The sequence below is a fragment of the Myodes glareolus genome, chromosome 27 (assembly GCF_982192425.1).
Source record: "Myodes glareolus chromosome 27, mMyoGla1.1, whole genome shotgun sequence".
In the NCBI taxonomy this organism is placed as follows: Eukaryota; Metazoa; Chordata; class Mammalia; order Rodentia; family Cricetidae; genus Myodes; species Myodes glareolus.
In genome coordinates, this window is record NC_142052.1 from 11,663,195 (window position 1) to 11,680,467 (window position 17,273).

Consider the following 17,273-nt stretch of genomic DNA (forward strand, 5'->3'; position numbering starts at 1 on the left):
GACCATAAATCCCCTGTCCTGCAGCCTGATAAGGCTGTCCTCGTTCTGACCTCAGGTATCCTGCTTTGCTCAGCATTCCGGGGGCCCTTCTCTGAACTGAGCTTCTTTGCAAAATGACATAACTGTGGCTAAAATGAGTTGGGGTCCTTCAATGCCAGCCACTGTGCAGAGACATGTCTACCAGCAGCTTCCTGTGGGATGGAGCTGGCCACCGACCGCCATGTACTGCTGCCACGCACTGAGCTGAGCAGCGCTGGTGATTGACGTACCGGCTTAAGATTTGTCTCATGTGACCAGAAAACAACATAGATGCTCAGTAAAGATAGATCCAGATGGGAAAAAACTCCTAAATGAGTTATAGTGTGTTTAAAAACATACATAGGTTGAGGAGAGTAAAGAGAAGGATCTAGACAGTCATAGAATAAAAAACAGTGTAAAAATAAGTAAAATTCTTAAAAAGGGAGTAAAGTAACAAAAAATATAGTAATCCATGTAAAGATGGGAAATACACAGAGTCTGGATTCTGTATGTTATTATGTAGTCTTTAGATTTTCACACTGGATTATAAAAACTAGATTAAGCTGACTTGCATATTTTAAAATGTCTTGACTCCAAAATGGAAGTCAAAAGATATGCTACTTTAGGAAAGAGGCCGTGTTTTTATTCCCACAGGAAATGAGAGGCTATGGATTCATACCAGGTTGATATGGAGCAGGTTAGATTGGGGAAGACCCCCTGAAAATTCTTGCTACAGATACAAAAAAATAAACCTAAAAAAACTACAAGACATGTACATAATGTATACGTTACCTGCTCAAGCATTAAAAAAATCATCTTTGGCTAGTTTATGTACAATATACAGTCTATACTTGTATTAATACAGATTTGTATGTTACCTTTAAAAGTTTATGGATTTTCAGAGCAAGGAGACCAGACACCAATGAAAATGAATGGCTCAAATGATCCATCATCTCAAAATGCCTCTGTTGCAGTCTCCTCAAAATTGTGCATCCAAAAGAGCTTGTAAGGCTGCCGGCTAAGATGGTCCAGCCTCATAAACTACTCCAGTCAAGACTTAAAATTATCCTGATTTTCTCAAGGTTCCCCAGAGATACCAGCACCCACAAATAACAGGAAGTGATCTAGAGAATGATGCCCACATTCCCAAGAGATGGGGTATGGGTGGGTTTGGATACTCAATGGATTATGAATGTTTGTCATTGTTTAGGGGAGTTGGTTGCAAGTTGTTATTGGTCATAGTCGGAAAAATAACTAAACAAAAGAATTAAATTCAAAGATCTTTTTCTAAGGGAAAAAGGAATGATATAGGAATGATAGAATGAGATGATTATTAAATCTACTTTAATCCAGAAAATAACTATTAATCTCAAAATATTTTACATTGCTATGTATTTTTGCTTTTTGATACAAATTTTTAGTTAATTTTGTTATACTGGATGTATGTTTCTATTCTTGTTTGGGGTATTGCGTTTATACAGCATCTTTAAAAGTACATTGTATAATTAAGAAATACAGAGTAATAAGTAATCACCTATAATAGTTAAACTTTTTATAATAGTCAGACTAATAGTCATGTTAGGTATGTTTTCATACAGACAGTTATTTAGATAGATAGATTGTCTTCAAATATTCAGAAATCTATAGAATATGGCATTTAATATGTTTAATAACCTAAGGCTTTTCATGAGAGTGGGACATGTCTGCTCCTGGCAGCACCAATTTGCTTCAAAAGAGGATGACAGGCATCGAAGAAACTCCATGTCCAGTGCTTGCTTATTCTTATTAATGGAATTTAGGGTCATTCTCCCAGGTTCTGAAGTTGTTTCACTTGTCCTGATAACTCATTTGTATAAGAAATGGTGAAAATAATAACAATTTTATTAATATCTCTTGATTCAACTAGATGCCTCTCAGTGTTCAAAGTACTATACAAAGAACTAGTTATCTGGGAAATCATAAAAAAATAAACTGAAAATGTGTTTAAAGTATAAATACATTACAAAGATCTATTTTAAACAAATTAGTAGATTTTCTGTGTAAAATTATAACTATCTAGGAAATACAGAGAATAGAAAAGCCTGGTCATAATGCCAATCTGGAACTCAGATAAATACCACAAAACTCTGCCAAGTAAGGACGAGACAAGGGAAAGACATCATATCATAAAGGCATTACTTTAATCCAATATAAATGTGGTACAGTTCAAATCAGAATCTATGTAAGGATTTTGAAGAAAACTATGCCAAAGGGATTGTAATATTTGTAAAGAAGAAAAGTTATTTCGGAAGAGCATTCTGAAGCAGAGCAAATAGAGAATATTAGGTCTATTAAGTAGGAAAGAGGTTTATGAGACTTTAGTCAGTACTTACTAGCTCACAAATCAGGAGACCTCTCAGCACACTCAAATATATATGTCTTAGTTAGGGTTTCTATTGCTGGGAAGAGACACATGACCACAGCAACTGTTATAAAGAAAAACATTTAATTGGGGTGGCTTACATTTTCAGAAGTTTAGTCCATTCTCATCATGGTGGGAATGGTAGCCTGTATGCAGACATGGTGCTAGGGAAGGAACTGAGTGTCCTACGTCTTCGTCTACAGGCAACAGGTATGAATGAGGGGCACTGAGTGTGGCTTAAGCATAGATGAGACTGCAAAGCCCACCCCTGCAGTGACAGGCCTCCTCCATCAAGGCCACACCTACTCCAATAAAGCCACACCCACTAAGAGCGCCTCTCCCTTTGAGGGCTTTTCCCCAAACCACCACAATATACACATATTACTATCTGATAAATCAATGTCAAAATCCTACTTAACGCTAGTATCACTATTAGCTGTTTGCATCAATTAGCCCTTTGTCAGCTGACTCACACATGAAGTTCTATAAAATTCAAATATGAAAGTATCAAAAAGAAAATAAACATACTAGAGATAAACAGAAGGGTGTTCATCACTCAGATCTACAGAAAGCTTTTCCAGGCACTCTATAAACCAACCATACATGTCAAAAAAAAAATACCTTGACTACATACAAACCCAAAGTTTTTACAGGGAAGAATACATTATAAAGAGATGCAAATGAATAGTAACAAACTGATGAAAAGTATGTTGACCATATGTCAACAACATGCTGGAAAAACCAAGTACATATCTCTCTCTTGTGTGTCTACAGAAATATCTTGAAAAGTATTGTTGCGAACCCTTGTGTTGTGGGGATCAAGGACAACCCAAGGCTTTCTAATGATCCTGATGAAACGACAAAGGGAACATTAAATTTTGTGTCCTTGTCCTGGAGCAGATGTGCAAGGTCCTCTCTGTGACTGGAGCCAGGGCCTTGAAGAAGTCAAAGTTGTAGTTTCCGGTGATCCAACTCTTACCCCTGGGCTGTGGTTATCAAAGCTGTGTCTGAAACATCCTGTGTTCTTTTTGCCAAAATTGTCTAACCTGGCTGTCTGCTGAACTTGGCCATTTTCCCCCTTCAAATAGTTTGCTAGAAACTGTGCACCTAATAAACATACTTGGCATATTCTTTTGAGCAGAAGAAATCTTTTATTTGTTTGTTTTGTTTTGTTTTTAGAGACAGGGTTTCTCTGTGTATCTTTGAAGCCTGTCCTAGAACTTATTCTAGAGACCAGGCTGGCCTCAAACTCACAGAGATCAAACTATCTCTGCCTCCCGAGTGCTGGAATTAAAGGTGTGCACCACCACCACCCGACTAAGAAATTATTTTTATAAGCTCAACTGTTTTATTAGGAAATTCAACAAACGTCAAATGATTCCAGGTTTCTACAAAATTTTACAAAGAATTGCCGTGGGCATCCGTCCTGACCTCACAGAAGATTGAAAACAAGAAGCCTGAGACCAGCACCGGCGTGAGAAGCAATTTGAGTGGAGTAAAGATACCACCACCTTACCAATCAGGGGAGTTTAAGGTAATACAGCTCAAAGCCTGAACTAGTCTTCGCTGACTAGGGATACCGAAGCTACCAGGTAGCACCCATTTAAAGACACCAAGTCAGCTGCATTAACCTTCCCAGTTACTGCCCCAAACTGTGTCCCAATTCCCTCCAAGACTTGCAGCTTCTGAGAGAGGCACAAGTCAAAAGGCTCCAAGGGAGGAGGATTCTGATGGCCACTTAGCAGTTCTGGTTTCTTTTTCCATTTTACTTAAACTTAGTTTTTGAGTAGGCGGCACCTGGCTCGTTCTGGAGCCAGGTCTCTATCCAGGAAGACTGAGCCGTTGTGACTCCAGGTGACACCGGAGTGTTGGAAAATGCTTTACAGACTGTTTGTTGCTTTCACTAGCCACACATTTTTGTCACCCTTGAAGCAGGTTATAGTGGGAAGAAGTCAAAGAGGAACCAACTGGCTGAGATTTATAGCTTTCTTTTTTTGTTTTATTTCTTTGTGTATGTTCATGAACACAGGGTAAATGTGGAAGCCAGAGGACAACCACAAATGTCATTTCTCAGGGACCACCAATCTTGCTTTCTGACACTTTCTCTTTGTTACCTAGGGCTCACTGAGTAGATGAGGTTGGCTGGTCAGCGTCTACCTCGCTGTACCTCCCAGTGCTGGGGGTACAGCACATCCCTCATCTCTGCCTTCCATGAGGGGTGCTAAGAGCTGAACTCAAGACTTTTCTACTGGTAGGTCATTTTTGGTCTTCTCTAAAGTTCCCACATCCTATGCCCTGGTGCTGACCACTGGCATTAATCTCTCTTTGCTTCTTGACGGTAGGTTCCCTGTGACTCTTGCTGCATGCAACAGTGGACTGTATTATCATGAATGAAAATAATCTACTTCCTTTGGTGGATTTTGCCAGGTATTTTTTTTTTCACAGCAATGAGGAAAGTAACTAAGGTATGTGCTGAATCACTTCCTTTGGCATATATGTCCAGGAATGATAGCTGAACCAAATAGCAACTGTATTTTTAAAGATTTATTTTATTCTATGTCTGAGTGTTTTGTCTACCTGTATGTAAGTGCACCACGTGTGTGCCTACTGTCCTTGGACATCATAAGAGAGGGTCGAATCCTCTGGACCTGGAGCTATGGATGGTTGTGAGTCATCACTGGTGCTGGGAACTGAACCCACATCCCCTGTGAGAGCACCAAGTGCTCTTACCATTCAACCATCTCTCTAGCTCTAGTAATTGTATTTTTAGTGTTTCCATGAAGCTATATACTATTTCCCATGGTTGTTACATTGTCGGCAGCAGTGTATAAAGGTTTCTTACTTCCCATAGCCTTGACAACATCTACTCTTCTTATTGATTACTGAAAATGATAGTCCATTGAGCATGTTCGAGGTGGAGTCTCGGTGTAGTTTTCACTTAGAGTTTTCTGGTGCATAGAGGACGGTCAGCGTTTTTTACCTGTTCTTTGGCCAGTTTTCAGTTTTACTTTTATTAGCTTTTCAGTTGAGTTACAGAATAGCAGGCTTCATGAAGATGTTTCATACGTGTGTCACTGTGCTTTGCACATGTCCTTCTTTCCGCCACACAGAAGCCACACTTCAGCTGTCATACATCTGCATGTGTGGGCAACACCCTGTCTGCTTTCTCCTTTTCACCTATTCCCTTATGCGGCCCTTCCTCCCTCCCTCTTTTTAGACCCCTCCTTCCCTCTCATTGCCCCTTTGTCATCTCTCCCACAGTTTCATTCGGTATCTATTCCGAATCTGGTTTAGTTTGTATAACCTGCAGGTCTCCACATCCACTTTCCACAAAATGAGATCATGTCATTCTTCTTTTTAAATTTTTATTTTGTTTAGAATTTCATACATGAGTACTATGCCATTTCCTCTCCCTTCCCATCCTCTAAATCGTTCTATATCCCTCCTTCTTGACTTCTTCATCTTTAATTATTGTTACTTATATATGTATACACACACACACACACACACACATATAGAGAAAGCGCTGAGTTCATTTTGTATTGTTTTTATGTTTGCGTATGTGTTAGAGCTGACTGCTTGGGGTTGGTCCACCTACTGGAGCCTCATCATCCCTGGAGAAGGCTGATTGTCCCTTTCTCAGCTCCAATTAATTGCGTGTAGCTCTTGATCTAGGAGTGGAGCCCTGTGAGATTTCCCCCATCCATGTTGGTAGGTCAACTGGTGTTGTCATTGTCCAGGTTTTGGTTAAGAGAACATAATGGTGAGGTTTCATGGGTATACCTTCCCTGTCATACATAGAAGAGAAAATCTCATAGCAGATGCCACAGCAGAAGTCTCTGGCTCCTACATTTCTTTCTTCCCCTTGTCCAAGATCTCCCCTGAGCTTAACACATAGGACTGTGTTAGATGCATCATTTGGACTTGCACAGCCCACAGTCAGCTGCTGGCTGCATTTTGGGCAGTTGTAGAGACTAGCACTCATTGTTTCTGAAGGTGCTACGCGTGCTGCCAAGAGAGAAAGCAATCAACAGTCCTACCCAGCTGAGAATTCTGTAAATCACAAGGACAAGCATGGCAACCTATGGGTGTCTTGCCATATGGTTGTTTGGTTTTGATCTTTTAGAAATCGTTATTTAGATTATTTTTCAATTTTGAAATTAGATTTCTTGGTGTGTTGTTATTGCTTTTTAATGACTTATATCATCTGGATTGGTAACCATCTGTAAAGCAGCTAGAAAAGACTTTGTTCCTGCTGTGTAGATTGTTTCTTTTTTAAAAAAAAATTATTAGATTTTTTAAAAATACCAATCCAAGTCCCCTCCCCTCCTCCCATTTCCCCCACACACCCTCTCACCCAACCCCCCTCCAATCCTCAGAGAGGGTAAGGCACTTAGCTTTGTGGAAGGTCTGCCTTAGACTGGTTCTTTACTGGGTTATTTCTTTTGATGTGCAAGCTTTTGCATTGAATACAACAGCATTTGCCTAAGCTTAGGTTTATTTCCTGAGCTACTGGCATCAGGAAGCCCGGGAACTTGCTCTTTGTGTCCACATCTCAGAGCACTTCTCCTATGCTCTCTTCAAGGGTAGATTCAAAGTTTGAGGTGTTTTGTCATATGAAATAGTCTTTTACCTATTTGGAATGGATTTTGATATGTGAGAGATAGGGGGTCTAGCTTCAGTCTTTCACATGTAGGTATCCATTTGCTGAAAAGTCCCTCTCCTTGTATGTTTTGCTTAAGCATCAGTTGGCTGGCTTTATTCCTGAGACCTCTTTTCTGCTCCAATGGTCTGTGTGTGTGTTTTTATGCTAGTACCATGTTGTTTTTGTTACTATGGTTCTGTAATATGCCCTGTAGTCAATTATTATAACACTTTCAGCTTTATTATTTTTGTTCAAGATCATTATGGTTATTCCATGTCTTTTGAGCTTACATATGAGCTTTATATATGTTCCATATTTTGTATTTATTGGCCATTTGTGCTTCTTTTGAGAATTGTTTGTTTTGTGTACTTACTTCTTGACTGACTTTTTGGGTATAATTTTATGTTCTTTATAAATTCTGACATAAACAGAGTTCTTAATAGGTATTAATCCTTTGTCAGATGCCTATCTGGAAGAGAGTTCACTCATCCTTAGGATGCCTTGTCACTTTGTGGATGCTTTTTTACAGTGAAGAAACTTTTTAATCCATGTAACCCTACTTATCAATTCTTTTGATAATTATCTGTACTGCTGGAGTCTACTTCAGCATGTCCTTGCCTATGCTTATATCTTGAAGTGTTTTATGTATATTTTCCTTTAGCAATTCCAAACGCTCAGGTTTTTACATTCAAGCCTTTGATGTGTTTTAAATTACAGAGCATCAGAGAGCCATCCACTGTCATTACACACGTGGAAATCCGGTTCTCCTAGAACCACTAATTGGAGAGACTGTCTTTTGCCTAACTTGTGTTTTCTGACACCTACATGAGAAGTCACACAGGCTACCTGCATGAGTTTATTTCTGGACGGTCCACTACATTGATCCACAGGCCTGTATTTGCATCAATGCGTGCAGTTTTGTTAGAATTTTCCTATAGTATAACTTGAAATGAGGGATTATGAAACTCCAGCACTGTTATTTCTGCTCAGGATTGTTCTGGCTACTTAGGATCTCTGGGCTTCCATAGGAATTTTAGGATTCATTTTCATAGTTTCACGAAGTATTTCACTGACTTTATGATTTGGACAGTATTGAGTCTGTGGGTCACTTTGGTAAGGCAGCCTTCACCAGATGAGCTCTGAGAATCTGTGTGTATGGGATGTCTTTGCTCGTTTGGTGTTGTCATCCAGGTCTTTCTTTAGTGTTTCCGAGTTTTCAGTATAGAGGTCTTTAACTTCATTGACCAGGGTTATTCTTAGGTATTACATGTTACTGATTTCTTTATTTTGAGACTGCTATAAATAAGACTGTTTCCCTGATTTTTCTCAGCATGTTCCTAATACTGGTGTAGAGAAAAGCTACTGATTGCTGAAACTATTATCCTGTCTAAGCATTTTCCAGTGGAGTCCCTAGGGCCCTTTAATAAGATCCCCTGTTTACAGCTAGGGGTATTTTCATTTTCCCTTTCACTCTGGTGGTTTCATACAAGGCCATAACATCCTTCAGTCACCCAGGTTTGCTCTTTCTTCCCACTCCCCACTCATTAATCCCCTTCATCTTCTTGGCTAGTCCTCCTTTAATGTTTTGGGATTTTTGTGTATGAGAGAGAGAAAGAGAGAGAGAGACACAGAGAGAAAATGAAGGACAGAGAGATTAACTTAATAATTTCCATTGGGGTTGCTTACAGAAACACAGGTGAGGGTCTGTTATTGGTAGGGAGTGCATTACTAGTGACTAAACCACTAAAGAAAATGTCTTTCTCTTTCCAGCCACCCGCTAACTGCATACAAGCCCGCTGAGTGATATGGAGCCTCATGAGCCCCTTCCCTCTGATGTCAGCGTGTTGACTGGTCCAGCCTTTTGTAGGTCGTCTTGTGCAGACAATCACAGCTACTATGAGTTCAAGAATGTAGCAGCCATGTTATTCCTACAAGTCAGGATGCTATGCGTCTCCCCAGCCCTTCCTCTGGCTCTTACATTCTTTCTGCCTCCTTTTCTGTAATGTTCCGTGAGCTTTGGAGGCAGTGATATCTCATTTATGGCTGTCCATTCAAGAGTTAGGTATGGGTCTGCAGTCATTACTGATCGCTGCAAAATGAATCTGCTCTGGGCAAAACTGGTGGAAGCACTGTTTGATGAACTTTATGGGCACCTCTTCTTCCTTTCTTATTTTATCTCTTCAATTTCAAACAGCCAGCATGTGTCTGTCTATCTGTTTGTACATACACATGCATGTCATGTGTTTGCATGAGTATCTGTGTATACTTGTCCATGTAGGAGTGTAGGGGCCAGACATTGATATCAAGATGTTCTCATTTTTCTTTTCCCTCTTATTTTTGAGACAAGGTCTCTCAATGAACCTGCATCTCCCTATTTTAGCAAGCCTGCAGGATCTGCCTGCTTTTGCCTCTAGCACTGACATTACAAATGCATGCCACCACACCTGCTTATATAAGTGCTAGGGATGTGAACTCAGGTACTCATGTCTGTGCATCAGGCACTCTGCCCAGAGAGTGGCATGCCCCCCCCATAATAGACTACTTCTTAAAAGCTAAAAGTATCTACAATATTCCAACTGATAGAATATGTAATTTCACATATATTTTAGACAAGATAATTCAAAGAATATAAAAGTTTAGTTTTACTATATATACTTTATACAAACATTCCAGTAATCTTTGATACATACAATTTGTTTAGCAAGGAAATCAATTATAGTTACAAATGAGAAAGCATAAATAAAAGTATATATTATCAAACATTTGCTTTTAATTCTTTTATATATTTTATAGTGCAATTTAAATGATTACTCTCCATTTGATGATATATCTATTCCTGTCCCTTTAATATATAGTCTCTGGAGACTCTACTCTGGACTAAATGCTTTTCCTTGCGACAAGAAATAGATAACTAGCTATTCTAGTAAATGCTTTCTTTTTGACTTTGATTAAATGCTGTTTATTAATACAAATATTAAAAAAATATTTAACATCTTTCATGGTCACAGCTCACGAGCGCTTTGCTCCAGTCTGCACACTAACCATTGTGTAATAGATGCCTTTCTGCGCCAGCAGCTGCTGGTGGGTGCCCTGCTCCTTGACCTTGCCGTTCTGAATCACCACGATCAAGTCTGCGTTCTGGATGGTGGACAGGCGGTGAGCGATCACGATGCAGGTGCGGCCTTCCCTGGCTTTGTCCAGGGCTTCCTGGACCACCTGTTGACCAGTCACACCCGAGAGTTAGGACAAAGGCTGCCCTCTTCCTATTGCCCCCTCCATAACCAGCCCCAGGATTTGTACACTCTGTCCTTCACCAGTGGTGGTGGGGGTGAAAGCAGAGATTGAAACCAAGGTATTAGTTACACCATCAGAGAAGTGAGCCCCAGTTTGGGTGAGTTCTGAGACAGGAGACATCCAATTCAAGGTAAGGGCCGTCAACAGAGTCCATCCGACCACTTACAAACACTCTCTGCCCTCGCCACACAACATCCCTCAAGCTGGCCTCCTGCCAGCTCCACAGCGCATCAGGAAGCTGGAGCACATGGCAAAGCCATCGCAGCAGAAGAAGCGTCCTCTGAGCATCTGCCTTTCAGACAGTGGACTCTTAGCCTTTCTCAAGCTGGAAGGCACCAGCAGTTGTGTCTTAGGGCATGGTCAGACCTTGGCCCTGTCTCCCTTCAGCTCCTCACAGGCTGCTGCAGAGATGCAGGCTGCAAGAACCGACTGCTGCCAGCATGCAGCTTGCAGGCAGACTTCACAGAACACAGAGTCCAAGACTACTCTTGCTTTCATCACTTCAGGCAGGGCTCCTAAATCCCAGCTGCAGACAGATTTTAACTCCATGGGGAGCCCACACAGGCAACAATCAGCTACCTGGCCCAGCGTTCTCTACTGTGGCAGAGAAAGACTCAACTCCAATCCTTACCTTTTCGCTCTCCGTATCCAGAGCCGACGTTGCTTCATCCAGGAGCAAAATGTGAGGCTGTCTGACGAGGGCGCGCGCTATGGCGATGCGCTGCTTCTGCCCACCTGACAGCTGAGTCCCTTTGTCTCCTACTCTGGTGTTGTATTTCTGTGAATGAAAACAGAGCTGACGACGAAGTGCAAACACAGTGTGACACAGAATATATAATTTTCTAATATACATAATATATAATATAAAACATGGATTTAACAGTCGAAATCCAAGTATGAAAACAAAATCTATGGCTCACTCATTATATATATACATGTGTGTACATACTTATACACACACTTTCATATGTATATATAATAATTAGAAAATTTGGTCCTACAAGTTAAAATGGGTTCATAGAAGAGAACAACAAAACAGTTTTAAAATGGTGAATTTAATATCCTTGTTATTTTTATGTGTTTTTACATTGTGTTTCTCTCTCTCTGTGTGTGTGTGTGTGTGTGTGTCTGTGTGTCTGTCTGTCTGTCTGCCTGGGATCACAGGGCAAATAGTAATGGTTAGATCCTCCCTGGGGATCAAAGTCACGTGTCCAGCATGGCAGCAAACTCCTCTCCTTCCAAAGCCATTGTGCTAACTCTCTGTCTCCTCTCCTAGGGTCTCACTCTGTATCCCAGGGGAGTCTCACACTCACTACCCAGACCAGCCTGTCCTTGAACTCCTCCTGCCTCTTACCAGTGGTGGGAGGACAGATGTGTGCCATCACCTCATTTTATCCTGGCTGAAACTAGATACCTGAAAACTGTGTGCTTTATGTGAGCGGACCAAAATTTCTAAGTCTAGGAATTTTGCAGTGATACTAACTTTCACCTTTTGGTCTCATTACGTTTAGGACAAGATTTGCGGGAAATTCAAACAGCTGTATGATATTATCAAGGCTTGTCTTATTCAGAATCTGCACTTGACGCCCTGTGAAGTATTACAAAGTTAAAAAAAAGAGAGAGATTTTTAGGATGTTAGCATTTGGGTCTTTGTTTTTATGAACTGTCACCAACAAGTAAATAATGTTAATTAATTGATATTAAGGAATTATACTTTAATATTTTACCTTGAAAAGTCAAATAAATGTTCTTCAAAAAATTTTGGTTTCACTTTTCATGCAAAATTCTTCCTATCCTGTTTCCCATCATAGCTAGCATCACTAGTCAATATGACGTGAGAGACAGAAGCTACAGGGTGTTCAGAGGATGTGGCATCGTGTTCAACTAGAAACATACTTTTCCTATATTTTAGCCCTTAATATGCTGAGATTATAATCAAAATGTGGGTTCTAATTTTTATACCTGAATTTTGACTCTTAATTCATGTTCTATATTTAAGTTCATGTTCTCCTTTCTTATTGGTGTGCGTGCATGCGTGCGTGTGCGCACGCGCGCATGTGTGTGTGTGTGTGTGTGTGTGTGTGTGTGTGTGTGCATGTGTGTGCGCATGCGTGTGCTGTGCTCCTTGGAAACTGTTCACTCTTTTCTTGAGACAGGGCTTCTCACCGCGATCTAGGGCTCACTGATTAGGCCAGGCTGGCTTAATGTGATGTCTGAGGGATCCTCTATGTGCCTCTCAGGGCTGGGTGGGATAAGAAGCTCGTACCCCACCCTTCTCTTTGCCTGGGTGCGGGGGATTAAACTCGGAGCCTCAGGGTTGTGCTGCAAGCACTTTATGACTGAACAATCTCTCCAGCCTCCGGAGAGAAGGCCCCCAGTAAGGTCTGGGCAGATGCTTCATAGGCGTTCCACCGCTGAGCTGTCTGCCTCAGAATCGAGGTGCTCTGATGTGTCCCTCCCCATGTGACTGTGGAGTCACCAGACGGCAGGAACTCTGGTGATCCGTGTGAGGTCCATAAAGACAGTACTGTGACCCACAGGAAGGAGGAAACAGAGGGGCAGAGTAAGCCAGATTCTAGTCTAATCACTGACAGAGGGGCGCTTAGAGAACAGGCTAGTCTTGAACACTGAGAACAAGAACCATGACATCCACAGACATGATCTGAGGAACAGGGAGAGAAAGATCCAAGGCCAGAGGTGGGGCCTTGCAGTTGTCAAATACCAGAGGTCAAAATTATTTTAAGAGATTATAGTTATAGTGGTTCTGTGTTGTAGCCGGCAACAGCATTATCGTGGCTTTAAGTCTCAGAGCTTTTGGCCCCACTGCCAGAATATTCTTCTTCACCAGAGATAGGGTGGCGCCGGGTACTTCGTACTTTTAATAACTTCCATGGTGATATTCATCCACATTCAGGCTTTGAGAGCTGGTGACTCTTACTAGTAAAGGGTGACTAGGTTCTGTACTTTGACCTCAAACTGTTAATAATTCATGACTAGACAATACTGAGGAGAGGAAGGGGCAGGCCTTTTCCCAGGCAATGTGTTTGAGGGTAGCAGTTATTTGTGAGAAGACCAAAGGAAAAAAGTTTTAGGGAAGTGTTTGGGCCACCTTGTGTCATCCTTGTCTGGCTAGTTTGAGGCAGGCAAGCCTTATTTTATCATGAGCACTTCCTGTAATGACAAACATAACTAGTGAGGATACGCGAGCGTGTAATATTTATGTCAGATCTAAGAAGATACACAGGAAGGTGAGCGGTTCAATTTATCTAACTTACAGGAAGAAATGAGAGAAGTCCATAAGATAAAAGCCCAGGAAAAGATTTTGATAGTCAATTCTAAGACTGTAGCTCAGGACCCTACAATGGATGGTACAACAATTCCAAATTATATAATACCACAGCCATGCCCAGTGACTCAGCTCTATTCAGAGACCCTTCTTTCTAGCATGGGCAGACATCTCTTGTCTGGCCTAACTCCATACGGTCACATGGGTCACTGAGGGGAGCTACAGAACGACTGTGCCCGTTTTCTCTGCAGAAACAGTGCGGCGTCCACGGAAACTAGATGCTGCCTGTCCACTCTTTACCTGGGAGGGGACGCTCACGTGGATCCCCAGACCGGAAACTGCTGGACCCTAAGCTAAGAAACTAAAGGACTGTTCCACTGTGGATCCTTGAGCTTACGGCCCTAAGGGTTGCTCCAGTTCTCAAAGTCCCCGTCTCTTCTACTTGAAAAAGTCTAACATTGTGTTGCTTCCTCACAATGGCAGTTAAGCGACTGAGCAAACATAACCTCTAACTCGGATAAGAAGTATGAATAGATGCCTCTCTGCTGGTAAGGTCTATTTTGATTTCTAATTTCTCTTTACCTTTGGGCAGCCAGACTTCCGGGTTTCTGACGACAGGCCTAGGGGTGCCTGCAATGTGCAATGCCCTGGGTTTCACCCCCAGGATAGGGAGGGGGAGCAACAAAGAACAACCGAGAGGAGCTGCTAACTGCCAGGCCCAAGGTACATACGTCAGGCAGCGATGCGATGAACTGGTGGATGTTGGCCTCCTTGGCCGCCTTCTCGATCTCATCCTGGGACACGACCCGGCTGTTGTCTCCGTAGGCGATGTTCTCGGCGATGCTGCAGTCAAACAGGATGGGCTCCTGGGACACAATGCCTAGCTGGGCTCGGAGCCACTGGACGTTCAGTTGCTTTGCTTCTTTGCCGTCTACAAACTGAGAGCAAGGGTTCACAGTCCAACTTCAGGATCAGCACAGTTCAGATTTAGACAATTAGCTGCCATTATTTCATAGTAAAAAACTCTTGGGTTACTGTGAGATTAAGGAAAAGGCTTTCTGGTTGATTTTTTTTTAGTTGACATATAAAATAATGAGTTAATTATTACACTTTCATATGTATGTATCAAGGCACTTTGATTTGTTTCTCACTACCTCTGTAACTCTACAGAGCGAGATAAGGTCTCACTCTGTAGCCCAGGCTGGCAGGCACTCGCACGGTAGTTCAGGCTAGCAATGACTCCATGGGAATTCTCCTGCCTCAGCCTCTCAAATACTGAGATTATAGGCATAAACTATCAACAGCCGGACCTTACAACTCTTTACAAAAATATTTAATATGTTTAACAAAATAAATTGTTTATATTTGAGAATGTAATCAGAGTTTGAGAACCAACATTTCACTAATTTTGAATGTAGTAATAACATTATTTAGTCCTGTGTTCAAAAATCAGTAATAAAACTGAAACCTAAAATCAGAAAATAGTTTATAGAAAGGCAGTAAGGAAAAGATCAGAGATCTTGTAACCAGTAAAGAATTGATGCAGTAAAGTCATGACGTGTGTGTGTGTGTGTGTGTGTGTATGTGTGTGTGTGTATTTTTGTTTTTCCATCCTGACCACACACACCCTCCCATCCACTCTTCCTCCTCCATTTCTCTACAGAAATGGGCAGGCCCTCATGGATATAAACCAGCCTTGGCATATCAAGTTACAGTGAGACTAGGTACTTCCTCTCCTATTAAGGCTGGATGATGCAACCCAGTAGGAGGAAAGGGTCCCAAAGCAGGTAACAGAGTCAGAGACAGCCCCTGTTCCAACTGTTAGGAGTCCCACAAGAAGACCATGCTACACAACTGTAACACATATGCAGAGGGCCTACGTCCTGTGCAGACTCCTGGGTTTTCAGTTCAGTCTCTGTGAGCCCCTGTAAGCCCAGCTTAGATGGTTCTGTGGTGTCCTTGATCTCTCTGGCTCCTACAATCCTTCCTCCTGTCATAACAGTTTTGGAATAGAATAGAAAAGAGGCCAGCCTGGTCTACAAAGAGAATTTCAGGACAGCCAGGCTGTTACACAGAGAAACCCTATTTCAAAAAAAAAAAAAAATCAAAGTAGCGGTGAATAATTATTGTGGGGAAGTTGAAAGAACCACGGATGGCAGGTGAAAAAATTCTCTTTTTGTCTCAGTTACTAGTACTGCCGAGGCCCCTGGAGCAATGGGTCACTGCTAATGCTTCTGTGATGTTCTGCACACTCATAGCTAATCGCATACATAGTAACAGTTCGCTGCTCTGAATCTGAATCCTGTTTCTTTGGCTCTTTTCCTACTTCTTGCTCATTGTAATCATTAAAATTCATTACTCCCTATAGGATTTCTCTCTCATGCCCAGCATCTAGGACAGTTTTCCCACAGGCTCGCAGGGTTTTGTTGCATATGGAATCCTGATTTCTCCCTCAGAGAAATTTTAGTCAAGAAGCCGAAAGGGCGTCCCTCCGTACTCCTAGTCACTCTCCATCTTACTATGGGAAAGGGCGTCCCTCCGTACTCCTAGTCACTCTCCATCTTACTATGGGAAAGGGCGTCCCTCCGTACTCCTAGTCACTCTCCACCTTACTATGGGAAAGGGCGTCCCTCCGTACTCCTAGTCACTCTCCACCTTACTATGGGAAAGGGCATCCCTCCGTACTCCTAGTCACTCTCCATCTTACTATGGGAGCCCTGTGCGTTTTGTTGTGCCATGGAAGATGTCCTCTGTGTGGTCAGTAGTACTGTCTTATCTGGCCTTGAAGATGCTTGGGACTCATCTTCGCCAGTTCCCTGATCGTCTCCCATTCCTGCCGCTGTGCTTCCTTGCCTCTTTTACCGTGGTTTTCTTCATCCCCACATCCCTCTCTAACCATCCTTCATCCATGCCAACCTGTTTGCACCACCAACTCTTCACTGAGAGCAGAGTGAGAGGTGGGAGTAACCCACAAGTGGCCATATTGTATCCTGACTTCTCAGTCCTCATCTTTCCATATCTGGGTCTTTGCAAGCCACTTTTTCACTGAAATGCATCCTACCTTTGACTTTTCACCCCATTTCCAGCTCTCAAAACTCTTTATTTTTCTGGCTACTCCAGGTCTTGCCAGCTCTTACACTGTCAGATGAAATCTCACCATGGCAAGGGAGAGAGGTGGTCAAATGTTGCTTGCAATAGAGGACAGAGGGGCAGGGTATTGAGAGAGAAGCCGGGTCAACTGGCCAGTGTAGTTGGCATGGATTGGCCGCTTGGGCTGTCAGATTACTTAACAATGGCTCTGCTTAAAGGTTAAAAAAAACACTGTGGCCAATGGTCAAACACTTCCAGCCATTTAGATGATTAAAAACCTGAAATGTTCGGAACACAAACGTGTGCTCACCACTGTCCCGGCCCTGGGGTCGTAGAACCTCTCGAGCAGCTGGACCACTGTGCTCTTCCCGCAGCCGCTGCTGCCCACCAGGGCCAGCGTCTGCCCCTTCTTCACCTCCAGGCTCAGCCCCTGAAGCACTGGGATGTCGGGTCGGGTGGGATAGTTGAACATGACGTCACTAAATTGCACATTTCCTTCCAATGTACTCTAAAATGAGAACAGTGACACACAGTTTGAT

The 17,273-nt window shown here is 42.2% G+C and overlaps 1 protein-coding gene and 1 long non-coding RNA gene across 3 annotated transcripts in view; one reads left to right on the plus strand and one right to left on the minus strand.

Moving 5' to 3' along the window:
• Positions 1–4,541: 4,541 nt before the first annotated feature.
• Positions 4,542–10,047, plus strand: LOC148117591 (uncharacterized). Its single transcript, XR_015736861.1, has 3 exons — positions 4,542–4,670; positions 4,762–4,846; positions 8,835–10,047. It is a non-coding gene; the product is annotated as an uncharacterized LOC148117591 (long non-coding RNA).
• Positions 9,683–17,273, minus strand: part of LOC125399935 (ATP-dependent translocase ABCB1) — a 155,337-nt gene continuing 147,746 nt past the window's right edge. For both annotated transcript variants that reach the window (XM_087902427.1, XM_087902426.1), the window contains exons 25-28: positions 17,045–17,242; positions 14,376–14,582; positions 10,990–11,136; positions 9,683–10,280 (exon numbers count right to left, since the gene is read on the minus strand). In XM_087902427.1, coding sequence (XP_087758553.1) covers positions 10,074–10,280; positions 10,990–11,136; positions 14,376–14,582; positions 17,045–17,242 — 759 coding nt within the window. In that variant the 3' untranslated portion in view covers positions 9,683–10,073. The remainder of the gene's footprint in view (positions 10,281–10,989; positions 11,137–14,375; positions 14,583–17,044; positions 17,243–17,273) is intronic.